The 13,075-nt window shown below is 37.7% G+C and overlaps 2 protein-coding genes across 2 annotated transcripts; one reads left to right on the top strand and one right to left on the bottom strand.

Annotated features, from left to right (window-relative positions):
- Nucleotides 1–172: 172 nt before the first annotated feature.
- On the top strand, nt 173–3,337 carry LOC140758844 (uncharacterized). The gene is made up of 2 exons (XM_073095181.1): nt 173–329; nt 1,709–3,337. Exon 2 carries the CDS (start codon nt 1,734–1,736, stop codon nt 3,177–3,179), a length of 1,446 nt encoding a protein of 481 aa, XP_072951282.1. The 5' UTR covers nt 173–329; nt 1,709–1,733; the 3' UTR covers nt 3,180–3,337.
- Nucleotides 3,338–3,478: 141 nt separating this feature from the next.
- LOC140758843 (indole-3-acetaldehyde oxidase-like) lies at nt 3,479–12,921 on the bottom strand. The gene is made up of 10 exons (XM_073095180.1): nt 12,660–12,921; nt 10,360–12,108; nt 9,133–9,392; nt 8,730–8,939; nt 7,597–7,815; nt 5,902–6,867; nt 5,714–5,809; nt 5,512–5,610; nt 4,663–4,852; nt 3,479–4,002 (listed from the first exon to the last, which is right to left on the bottom strand). Exons 1-10 carry the CDS (start codon nt 12,793–12,795, stop codon nt 3,770–3,772), a joined length of 4,158 nt encoding a protein of 1,385 aa, XP_072951281.1. The 5' UTR covers nt 12,796–12,921; the 3' UTR covers nt 3,479–3,769.
- Nucleotides 12,922–13,075: the final 154 nt, after the last annotated feature.

Here is a 13,075-nt window from a genome sequence, read left to right on the forward strand (position 1 = left end):
ATTTTTTAATAGATTAAAAAATAATTTATTAAGCAGTGTCTTATTGGCGAAATTAATTTTCCCCTAGATTTACTTTGGTCAAAAAACTCAAATAATGTCACCGTAATAGACCATTTGGGACTTCCCACGTCCGTCTGGGAGGGGAAGAGGGCGAGTCTTCGTCGCGCCGCGTGTCGAATGTTCTCGATGACGACGCGGCTTCAACTCGGTGTGTCTCTTGCTCTCGAGGGTCCCTATCGAAGCTTTCCCAGCATCCACCTCTATAAAAACCCACCCAGATCGTAGCTCAGGGGGAGGTAGAGATCGATCTCAGAGTCCTTCGACCAGAGGTGAGATCTCGCGATCTTTTCCACCGATCTTACGTTGCCTAGTCTCCTCCTTCCGTCTAATCAATGATAGATTTGCAATTTCCTGCTTAGTTTGAGGATTTTTCTGCTTCTCTTCTTCCTTCCCTTTTGGTATTTAGTAGAAAGATTTGTTTATAATCTTCGACGGGTATTTTGGATAGATCATAGATCTGTTATCTATATTGCATGAGTTTCCTGGATTGATTCGTATGTTTCTGTGATACCTATGATCAAATAGTTTAAGAGTACAAAAATCATCTCGGAAGTAGAATTCAATCCGTCAATAGGCTTGAAATGAGCTACAATTTGGGAATAATGTACTGCAATTGAAATGTCTCCTGTTCTTAATGTGGGGAAAGGGTCTTTACAAGTGAGCTGGTTCATGATAGATGAACCATTTCTATAATTGTTCTAATGCACTACATTCCATGATTTATAGTAAAAGCCATGACAGGATTACATTTGCTGCATTGGTCATGTAAATTTTAGATGGGTTATTTTTCTCCATTCATATGGTGATCTGGTGGTGGTTTATGGGGTTCATGTATATCATGAGAAGGCAAGGTTACATAACCTTGCGTAGGCTTATATAGATGGCTTCTTAACAGAGAGAATTTAGAAGCAAACATACTAGCAAAGTCATCTCGGAAGCATGATCTTAGCCTTTTAGATTGAAAACTTTGGTTGGTTAGCTGCCTACTCGGTCACCCATGCCAGGTTCTATTTCCTTTTTTGAGCTGGATTGCCCCATTGGATTGGCATCCCATCGCTTCTCCAGTCTCAAAGGATGATGAGCAGTACAGTTGCTGATAGACATATGTCTTTAGCCGACTCTTGAGTGACACGAGGTGCCTCACTTTCCTCGTGCAGCAAATGAAATGACCCTTTTCGATCCAAGTTGAACTTCACTCTCCGGTAGCTGGGAAGGGAGTAGTCATTTTCGATCGATCCGCTTATGTACAAAACAAGACAAACCTTCCTTGTACTCTTTGCCTTGTCTTACTGAAACGGATGTCATCCTTGTGATTTGTCGTCGCAAGTCGCATGATGGAGGCAGTGCCCTGACGTTTCAGATATGCCATCTGGTTTATAACATTTTTGTGGATTGTTTCTCTTAAAAACCTTTACCTTGATCAAATTTTCCTGCATCTGGATCATTCTTGTTTCACTTTTTTTATTTTTGGTTGCAATAAACTCCTAAAATAGGGTCTGACTTCCATAATAGCTAGTTGGGAAATTGGAAATTTAGAAGAGCTCCTTTCTTTATTCTTTTAACTGAGGATTATGTTTTTAAAGATGAGCTTGGATCCTTTAGAAGTATGAAGCAAGTATAAATGATCATTTCTTGGTTATTTTTGAAGGTCAAGCGTATCAAACAATTCATAAATGGAGAAGCAATGTGACTCTAGTGCTGACATAGAGGGAGCAGAGTTAAAAGAGGAAAAGAAAGACTCAGAGGAGGAGTTTCATGTCAAAGTTAAAAGCAAAGAAAAGGTTTCAGGGGTAGAAGACGAGAAGAAAGAGATTGAAATTGGAATAAAAGCAAAATCCATGGAAAAGAAGAAAGTCAAGGACGAGGAGGATGAGGTTGCAAAACACAAAGAGGGCAAGAAGGAGAAGAAGCAAAAGGAGAAAAAGGAAAAGCATGGAACAGCTAAAGAGGAAGACAAGGATGAAGAAGATGAGGAACTGAATGAAGAAAAGGACAAGAAAAAAAGTAAAGAAAAGAAAGGGAAAAAGAATGAGAAATGTGAAGACAGGGAGAAGGAAGTAAATGAAGAGTCTGTTGCAAAGGATAAAGAGAAGGATGGAACTGGAGAATCGATGAAGGAAAAGAAAAAAGATAAAGAGAAGGACAAAGATGGAGAGTCTAAGAAAGGCAAGAAAAAGGACAAAGAGAAAGATGAAGATGATGAGTCGAAGGAGGACAAGAAGAAGGATTTGAAGATCAAGGAAAAGAAAAAAGATAAAGAGAAGGACAAAGATGGAGAGTCTAAGAAAGGCAAGAAAAAGGACAAAGAGAAAGATGAAGATGATGAGTCGAAGGAGGACAAGAAGAAGGATTTGAAGATCAAGGAAAAGAAAAAAGATAAAGAGAAGGACAAAGATGGAGAGTCTAAGAAAAGCAAGAAACAAGATAAAGAGAAAGATGAAGATGGAGAGTCAAAGGAGGATAAGAAGAAGGATTTGAAGAACGAAGACGAAAAAGAAGGGAAGAAAAAGGATGAAGACAGAGTATATTCAGTAAAAGAAGATGATGCCGATAAAGAGATCGACAAAAAAGGAAAGAAGGGGAAGAAGAAAAAAGATAAGCATGGAGATTTGGAAGTTAAAGAGAATGATGAAGACTTCGAAGAAGGTAAAACGGAGAAACATAAGGAGAAGGATGGAGACAAAAAGGAAAAGAAAACAAAGAAGGGGAAGGAGAAGGATGAAGAACAAGAAGAGGATAAAGACAAGGAAAAGAAAACCAAGATGGAAAAGGAAAAGGAAGGCGAAGGCCTGAGCACAAGGGAAGTGAAAATTGGAGAGGACTCAGAGGACAAAGATAAAGATAAAGAGGTCACACCTGAGAAAAAGAAGGAGAAAAGAAAAAAAGATGAAGGGGAAGAAGCAAAAGAAGAGAAAAAGGACAAGGGCGATAAAAAGAAGTTAGATGGCAAAGAGAAAACTAAGGATACTGGGAAGCTAAAGAAGAAACTAGAAAAGATAAATGCCAAATTGGAGGCTCTACTGGTCGAAAAGCAAGACATATTGAGAATGATCAAAGAGTTGGAAGATGGCGAAGCAGTGGACAAGCTGAAAGAGGATAACAAAGTTCATGCTGTCTGATATTTGAACCTGGAAACTAATTTGCCTAATTTTGGTGTATGTACTAATCATATGTTTGTGTGTGCGCGCTTTGAGTGTAGCAGTATGTTGCTGGATTTCTTTTACAATAATAGACTGTAAAGCCGAATAATATCTGAATGGAAGAATTATTTTATGCATATCCTTCTTACATATTGTTCTTTTCCCGCATTTGAGATCCTATTTTGTAACTATTAAATTCATTTACTAATGATTGACCTTCTTAGGTTTGAGAATTTTGCTTTACTGAAAGTAGTCTAAAACATGTGAATCTGCCATATATCGTCCAAATAATAAGAACATATGCATTTATCAAAACATAAGAAATTAAAATATATTCTTTTCACAAGTTGACCTTCCAATTTCAGCCGAGACACAGTTAAATTTTCACTTATCTTTTTTTGTTCTATAAAAAAAAATTCATTATTCGCATCACACGGCAGAGGAAGTCTACGATTTCTCCAACAGCCGAATTCATGGTTTTGAAAACAACTCCAGGAAACTTGATGCTTATTATGCTCTTTTTCCTTCATCTAATATGCACACCATAGCATGGAGGAAACTTGATACTTTCATGGACTTGCTGAAAGATTAGCAGAAGGTAAAGTCTCCAAGTACTTCTCCACATTGTCCAGCCCACACAGCTCCTTGACCACAGGCATGGTAGCGGGAACCTCCAATTGGAATGCCAAAGGGGATTCTTTAGATCCAATGCGCGAAAATAGCTCTGTTCTTGCAGATCTGATTGCTTCTCTTGTTGCGCAATGAACTGAAGCTGCGAGAAGTAGAGGTGGCTCCCCCGAAGCTGCAGGAAAGAATCAGCTTCAGTTCATCCAGAAGAGGTTACTATTACTAATCAACAGAAAGTAAGAAACAAATAGCCAAATGGAAATAGTTAACTATATAGCTTCTACTAATTATACTAACAAAGTTAATAGCATAAAAATTTGGTTTATGTAGCTAAACATTGCAATACTGGCTTCAGTGGATCTTCCTTGTTGAGTGAGGCTTTAGTGAATTGCAATCACTCTTCTTACAGAAAACAACCACTTCGAAATTTGTCAGAAGCTAGAACAGAACAGGAAATAGAACACAATATACTAAAAATCATATTAAAGAAATTATTGTAAAAATCATATTAATTAACTTCTCTTTAGGAAGCTATCAACCTTCTATCATTTATAACTTTGATCTATTTATGTACGGAGTGGTTAGCATTTAATTGTCCCGTATGAACAACCCTAACTGGTCCATGTCTTCAATTATTTTGTCAAATATAACTCTTTCCAAAGTACCAAATCAACAAGTAATTTACTATAAAATTTTAATTGCTGGTATCAGTACATCCTCTCTTAACCACCATCATAAGACAATGGAAATCATGAACTCATAAAAGTAAAAGCTAGACACATTTTAGGAAGAGGAGCTAATGTAGAAGTCAAACCAGGGGATAATAATGTAGTACCTTTGGAAGAGAGAATACACTTTTTATGATGTCCACTATTAACTAACTCAACATTGAACTGTTTTGGAATGGTGTCAACTGTTGGGATCTTGTATGTCCAAGTACCATCTGAAATGACCAAACCATCTGAGTTGGTCACGTACTCCTCGCACATAAAAAAGCCTATTCCTTGCACAAAGGCACCTTCAACCTGCAATTGGGGAATAAGGTATAGGATTGTCTTAAAACCAGGACATACAAAGTTGACAGGATTAGTTATGATCTCAGTTGAAGGGGAACAACATTGGCTTTTCTATTATGTAGTTATTAAAATTTTAAAAATTCTAATATTACCACCACTGCATTAGGAAAATGAAATGCTAACTACCATCTAACTAACTAACCTTTGAAGTTTGAACAACCTAGCACATTTGCACAGAAAGCTATATCAATTGATGCATATAGGCATATCTCATATTCTAATAAATTGTCCTTCTGGAAAATGATATCCTTAAGGACAATATGAAAATTTTACCATTACTACTGTTGAACTCAGTCATCACATCAACCTCGCCATAATGAGCACAAAAATCCTAGACAGACACAGAAGTTAGTACTAAAACTAATTAGATGCATGTCATAGGCAAACATGATTGCCAGGACTTTCACAAGTCATTTGATTCTTCTAAATAAGGTGGCAATTCCTCTGAAGATCAGAAGAATAGAAGATCCAAAATCACAGCCTACCTGCCAAGCATACTGCAAGAACTGTGATGTGATTGAACTCACTTTAAATATTGCAGATGCCATCATAAGGCAAGTAGCGACTTACAATCAGAACACACCAGTGAAGAAGGAGGTATAACATACCTGCCCCAAATCCACTGCAGGGTTTAAGCTCTGGCCACAATCATAGCTAAGGTCGCTCCTCAAAATAGTAGTAGCACCTGTGAGAAGATCTACTTCCACCTGCAAGGCCCACAATTTCCTGTGACATAGAACTCAATGGGATTGAAATAAACAAAAATAGACCAGTGCAAGTTTGGCCATAATAAGCATAAGTATGGTGTACCTCGCTTATTGCAGCTCCATAATTTAGATAGCTCTTGGATTTGTGGTCAGGGACCCAGTAAGCACTTGCTGATAAATTTATGCTTTGCAGATACGCCTGCATGTTAAGGGGCAAAACACTAGGACCATATGACCTCACGAAAGTTTTTTTTCAATGTTCAGTTCAAAAGTATAAAATCAAATAGTAACCTGTGAAACCAAGGTATTCCATGAAACTGTGTCGTTCTGTTCTTGTAACCTGTCTTTAAGGTATTGTAGCCTCTCAACCAGGACATTACAGGCTAGCCGAACTGCTTCACAGCTAGACTCTGATGTGGTGCTTCCCGTAGTCCATCCTCCTTGTATCAAACTCAAAGTATCTGCCTGAATAACACGGACCATCTCAAGAAGATCTTGGCTTCCATCAGCCCACAACTGTCCAAGAGAGAATGCTGCCATCTGCTTCACTTTTGTCCAGAGCCCTTGACCTAATTCAATCCCTCCAACTTCAACAACAACAGAACCATCATTAAGAACTGAAACTTTTCCTGGTTTACAAAAAAGCATTACATTGTGTATAATTGGTACACAGGAAATCCCTCGTTTTTTCCATCTGTTGTCACTATTAAAACAGTGAATCATTTCAACACGGCTCTGATAGCTTGTAGATGAAGCCAATTTACCAAAAATAGAAGGTAATGTGTATTCATAACTTTCTCCCTCACTACCTTCATAAAACAACAGGAGGCTCTCAAAGGTATGAAGATTCTTTTGTCTGACAGAATTGGCATCAGTAGACAATGCTGATGCAACATGTTCGATAATAGCTTCAGCAATGTAAGATCCCTGTACCTCTCCAGGGCCCCGCATTGCTGACTTTGTTGAAATATTTGTTTTGCAGACCTTCACATTGAACGAAAGAGCACCCCAATTGTATTTCTTCAGTGCTCCAATCAGATTATGGGGTATCACGGGGCTCACATCTTTAGTTATTCCTGCATTAATCAATAGATCTATATGCAAGGCTGTGATCTTCCCATCAGTCTTGAAGCCCACAGAATAGGACACTTTCATAGGATGCCGTCCTCCCGTCATTATCATATCAGTTTTGCGATCAAGATACATTCGAACAGGACGTCGCAACTTATATGCTGCAAGCGCACATGCAGTTGCCACCTATCATCACAAGACTCAAACCATTAGTTGTTTCTCCTTGTTCTAAGCCGATCATTTGACACTTCTATCTATACAGACATACATAAATGCATGTCTATATATAGGCAAGTGTGTGTAATCTACTTTCTAGTTCAGCACCCTAGATGGAATAAATGATGTAATACTCATATATGGTCTACTGTTATTTGCAGAACATGGAGAAATAAACATTTCTGTATTACTGACAGAACCTCAGTTATCTAGTATAAGCAATTAGAATCTTCTATGAAGCAACTGGTTCCAGAAGTCATATTGCTGTTAGGGAAATGATTGAGGTTTAGGTGTTGGTTTTCAATTTATATATGTACCTTAATCTGGTTTACAATTCTCATTTATGTTTTCTTCACACCCAAGAGTTCAATTAGATAATACATCATTTAATTTTTTTTTTTTAAAAAGCTTGGTCCTTGTAAACAGCTTGATGCACTATCAGCCTTCAACCTTGAAAATGATAACCTGACATGTGGACAGCATGATCATATATGAATATTCACATCTATAAGCAAATCCATGTGTCCACAGTATCCCTCCCAGAATGAGATTTTAAATTTCTATAATTCAAAAATCCATAGGCTTTATGCCTAAGCAAAAAGTATATCAAGGATTCCTTTTTCTATAGTTATTAGCTATTTGTCTAGTTAAAATCATACTATAAAAGCAACTCGACATTGATCTTATCAGTGCACTTACAGGTAATGATCTAATTGCCTTCCCTCCGAAACCTCCCCCAACTCTTCTAGTAATAACACGGACATTGTGGAGAGGAATACCAAGGCACTTTGCAATGACACCATGTGTAATCTCAGGGCACTGACTCGAACTGTAGACTACCATGCAATTATCTTCATCTGGAACAGCTAAAGCTGTTTGTGTTTCCATGTAGAAATAATACTGAGAATCAAGTTTAACCTGGATAAAGGAGTTGCATATCCATTAGTTGTTAAATAATGTTTGCAAAAGGGTAATTACAACCACAGCCAAGGGCCTGAGGAGGTTTAGTCTACACCAATATCACCTTTAAATCTTTAATGGATCGGAGCAAGATAACAGAAGTTTGTTGAAAAGGAAAAGATAATGCTGCAATCTATTTAGTACCCAAGCTGACTAAATCAGAAACATTGTACAACAGTAATAGAAAAACAAAGTTATAATATCAAGTCAAAAAATATTAAAGGAATATGTAAAGTGCATCTTGTTTAAATCAAGGAAGCTAGGTCATATTAATTTGTTTTTTCATTATTTCTGTGGTTACTATTAGAAAACAGTAAAAGACCTTTACTGTGAAAATATCTCATTCTATTCTTTTCTGTTATTTATTCAGAAACTAGATTCCGAACCTGATATCTCTATATTGAAGATATTAATTCTATTCATAGAACATCAATAAATCATATGATAGTTCCGAAGTGGAATGAATCATCAAAGAGACTTAAAACAACATATCCAAGCGTTATCCAAAATAAGTTGATTGACTATGCAAATTGGATAATCAGTTATATGCTCCATGGATGTCCAAGAAGAAGATACATCTGAATATAGGTAAAGCAGTAAATGAATAACAGCTCATTGATCAGATGAAGGGCTATAACTTTCTAGTTCCAGGGGAGCAGATTAGCTGGAGAGCTCTCCAGGTATATTCAAGATTTTCCTTCTCCAACATGAAATTGAGAGTATAGGAGAAAGAGTACCAAAGGACAAACCTAAAATAACAAGCAAAATGATGTGAAGATCTGTTTCCAAGCAAGATTTGATAAGACCTCAATAGTCATCTTGAGACATCGAGCTACAATGAATGAGGGAAGCAAATGAATATAGAAAAACACCTCTGCTGATAGAATTGTGTGATCAGCTTCTGTCATTCCTTTGGAGAAATCACCAATTTGTTTAGGATAAAGTACCGAGGGAACTTCAAAAAAACTGCATCTCCTGACAGCCTCTTCTACAGATAAAATTGGTGGTTCCAAATTTTCTGTGCTATAGGTAACAACTGCATTCTTGGCAGCCATGCTAGCAAATCTTTGTGTTTCTGCAACCTGGATTAGTTACTATGTTAGCTCTTGGAAGTGATACGCAAGGAATCTTACCAAACATCTTTATTCAATTAGAGCTGCGCAACAATTCAATTCAATCATAAAGAAAACCTTAATATAGAAAAAGGAAAGGAAAGGAAAGGGAGTTTTAAGCTTAAGCAATAAACGAATAGTAAAATTAAACTGATGAGGATACCACAATGCTAAGTGGTTGACCAGCATACTCGGTAAGTGATTCAGCAAATAGTGGTTCAGGTCCAAATATGCTGCTCGCCCCAACATTACTTCCTCCTTCTGGAATGTCATCAACAGAGACAATTGCAATAATTTTCCTCGACACTAGAGAAGAGTCAAACTTGATGCCCTTTATGTGAGCCAAAGGTCTTGTGCTATAAACAAATGTCCCATAAAGACAGTCTTTCGGAGAAGGGATGTCATCCACATAAACAGCTTCACCTGTTTAAGTTATCACAAGTTCACAATATTACTGCTAAGAAAGAGAAATAATTGTACTTCTTGTGTTGTCAATGCAAAAGGATATTACTTATTTATAGGTTTAGTTTTTGCACAAGCCCTAACCTACCTTAACATCTTTCCATGGAAAACCACTTCAAGCTGATCTATTTGCAAACTGTTTAGTACTTTAGACCCTTTACAGGTATGTCACAAGAATCCCCTAGAAATTAGTTGCCATTGGGTTCCATCAGTTTATAGGGAACATTGCCCTTCACTTTTTTAAGGTTATTTTTTTCTTCAGCCTCATCCTAAATCCTCATCCTACCTAATCACTCTTGATAGATCTTAAGAGTTGAGAAACAGTCATTTTGGTTAGTGTCACCAAAGATTGGCCACGCACAAAATAGACCACTACAACAAACTAGCTGCCCTAAGACTGATCTCAGGTGAATTGAGTTGTGACTTGTGAGTCCAGCTGGGGTTATTGAACAGAAGTAGGTATACATGGTTAGTTCTTTCCCGTACTTGGTTACAAACCGGCAGTTCCTCCCATGACAAGGAATTAATCTACAAAAAGGTAAACCTGAACCTTGAAGTGGTTTTCCCAATAAATTGATAAAGGTAGACATCACTATGCAAAAAGGAAAAAAAAACAAAGAGAAAAACTGGAACTGTTATGTTATTATTTCAAAAAAAAAATCATTAAGACAACAAAAATTTCCTCATATTACTAAAACAGTGTTGAAGATATTAAAAACTATTAATGACAATGCACTAGGAAAAAAAATCTAGGAGCACCATTATATATAATTTTCTTTCTTTACCAAGCTAAATGAAACAAAAAAGAGGAGAAATAATTCACATCAAGCATGCAGATGTCAGAGAGAATCAAATATGCCACTAAATTGTGAAATTAAAATATGATGTCAATAAATGTTAAGCTCGCCGATAAATGTAAACTACACACCAGAAGCTTGGATCTCAGCTCCAACTTTTTTAGTTGGCTCACCAACAGGATAATAGTTGTTGCTGAGTTCCACAACTTGATTTGAGGACAAAAGAATGTGATGGTCACCATATAAATCAAGTTTTGCAGGTTCCAATTTCTTATGACTGCCATTTGAATACTTGGCACTAACAGCAGGGTTAGATACTTCAGTCTGGAGAGCATTTCTGGGCTCTGCCAAGTCCTTAGCAATTGGATGAAGAAAACTGAATAGAAAGGCAACGGCCAAGCTTGACCTGTAGGCAGCATGTGGTGTGCCTTCTTTTGCTACGACGGTTTTTCTGAGCAATCTGATTGCTTCAAGTAGAACAGAAGCAGTGATAGGTTTACCCACTAAAAAAGTCTCAACCTGCCTAGCCCTAATGGCATGTTCACACCCGTAGGCACCGAAAGCCAAATGCAGATTGTCCAGAACATGATAACCAGATGCTTTATCTAAGGATATGTGAGCCAGAAAAGCAGCATTAAGATAAGCCACAGCACCCCCAAGAGGGCGAGGAGCTGCTCGATATGTTTTAAACAGCACATCTGCTTTTTCTGTAGCTCTGGAACCCATAGTTGCTATATTGCCAGAGAAACTACTGGTACTCCAAGAAGGAATGTACACGCTCACAAGTAGAGTTTTATAATCGCACGGAGGCCTCTCCAAGAATTCCTCCAATTTTAGGCTTAGTATTTCTGATGAGGTTTGGATACAAACAATTGAACCAGCAGCAAGAAGTATCGTAGCAATGTCTGAGGGGAACTGGTTCCTTTGTGCCATCATTAAATTTCCTCCTAAGCTTGCTGTATTTCGAACAAATTGGGAAGCCACTTTATCCAAGTGATCGGCAATTTTATTAAATACTGATCTCTCATCTGAAATGAACATGTAATCATCCTTTTTTCTCAGTACTTCAATAGTCCTGGAAATTGTTACAGCTGCTCCTATTTCGATGCCTTTATGGTCACTTCTGATAATTGTTAGCTCTGGAATCCCCTTGAGATCAATATACTTGTCATATAGGTCTAATTCCTTGTACACACCAGAGCCAGTGTTCCCAACAACCATTTTAACACGACCCTCACTGAATGTTTTTAAATCCAATATTTTATAAAGCTTTTCAATGCTTTTTGGGCGATACCAACAGCCCCCTCCAAAGGATGTATGCTCCGAGACATCCAAATTAGTCAAAGAGGACTTGATCTCAGATCTCAAAAACTCAGGGAACGTGCAGATTCCATCACGATTATAATAGGGAAGTCTGCCAACATTAGCATCTTTATTTCCTTTCTTCCAAAATGCATTGAGGCCCAAATCTTCCAAATCAACATCAGCTGCGAAGCTCTTGCAGGTGTCTACAATCGGTCGATAACCAGTGCATCGACACAAATTGCCTGCAATAGCTCTCTCTGCCTCAGATACTGTGAGCTTTGAAAACCCATCCAGAGGCTCGGGCCTATCATTTTTATCTGCATTGACAAGGGCAGAGAAAATAGACATACACATTCCAGGAGTACAGAACCCACACTGAGAAGCATGAAACCCAGACAGCCTCTCGTGAATTGGATGGAACCCATTCCTAATATTTCCAAGCCCCTCAGTTGTTGTAACTGAACAGAAATTTATACTGCAAAGAAGTGTCAGACACGAGCTCACTGAGAAATCAGTCACCTGCTCAGTGATAGGATCATATGTTGACAGAAGAACAACACAAGCTCCACATCCACCTGCAACAGAGGGCAAATAAAGAAATAAATCTTTTGATTTCTTTCTTAGAAAAGGAACTTGCCTATCAACTAATTCAAGAATAAATATAGAGATATAAAAAAAAACTACACCCACAATCAAGGGGTAAAGAAACTAACAAATCATTGGATTTTTTTGTGCCTACTAGTTCAACGGTGCATATAAATTTTTTACCACGATGAATAATTACTAATCATATAAAAATAATAGTATTCATCCTATACACCAAAGTTTCCCCAAGTGAGTACATTATACTGACTAGATGGAATTTTCCAATTTCTACTCCTTATCCAGTACTTCCCCTGGCCAACTCGAAGAATAAAATGTTCTGAGCACAAAGGCGCGGCCCACCTCATTTCTCATAGCACAGCAGCAGTAGAATACCAAAAACACCAACAAGTTAAAGAAGAAACCAATCTTACTACCAAAGGTACAAAAAAAAGAAATCTAACCAGCAAGCCAAACGATCAAGAATCCATCTCGGTAGCAAAAAAATAAAATTAAAAAAAAAACAAAAAAATCGCTCCATCACCTTCTCCGCAACCAAGCTTGGCGCCCTTATAAGGGGTCTGAGTCCTCAAGAACTCGAGCAAATTAGTCGAAGGATCCACCTCCGAGAGCTCGAGCTCGAACCTTTCTCCGTTCACAGCGAACACCAACTTCTCCATCTCACTTCCCCTCCTCCCACTTCTCCACTACCGGGATTCCATATGCTTCTTATCCTTTCTCGATCGAAAGCAGGAAGAAGTAAGATTATTTACGAAGATTAATAAAGAGCGGCCTCTCAATCGGGCGTCCTTGTCGCCTTTCTCCATCTCACCTCGGCATGGAAGTACCACACGTGGGGTTTGTAAAATTGCAAATTACAGTATAAAAAATATCGTAAATATTATTTTCCGTTTTGTAAAGTTTATTTATTTATTAATAATTTAGTTTATATTAATTTAA

The sequence above is a fragment of the Typha angustifolia genome, chromosome 4 (genome assembly GCF_048772165.1).
Source record: "Typha angustifolia cultivar Huaian chromosome 4, ASM4877216v1, whole genome shotgun sequence".
NCBI lineage: Eukaryota > Viridiplantae > Streptophyta > Magnoliopsida > Poales > Typhaceae > Typha > Typha angustifolia.

Excerpts from the sequence above, each read along its gene's own strand:
- LOC140758843 (XM_073095180.1), bottom strand. The coding sequence starts at position 12,795 with ATGGAGAAGTTGGTGTTCGCTGTGAACGGAGAAAGGTTCGAGCTCGAG. Across the intron at positions 9,393-10,359 it reads AGCTGAGATCCAAGCTTCTG|GTGAAGCTGTTTATGTGGAT; the intron begins GTGTGTAGTTTA and ends TAACTTAAACAG. Across the intron at positions 4,003-4,662 it reads GTGTATTCTCTCTTCCAAAG|CTTCGGGGGAGCCACCTCTA; the intron begins GTACTACATTAT and ends TCTTTCCTGCAG.
- LOC140758844 (XM_073095181.1), top strand. The coding sequence starts at position 1,734 with ATGGAGAAGCAATGTGACTCTAGTGCTGACATAGAGGGAGCAGAGTTA.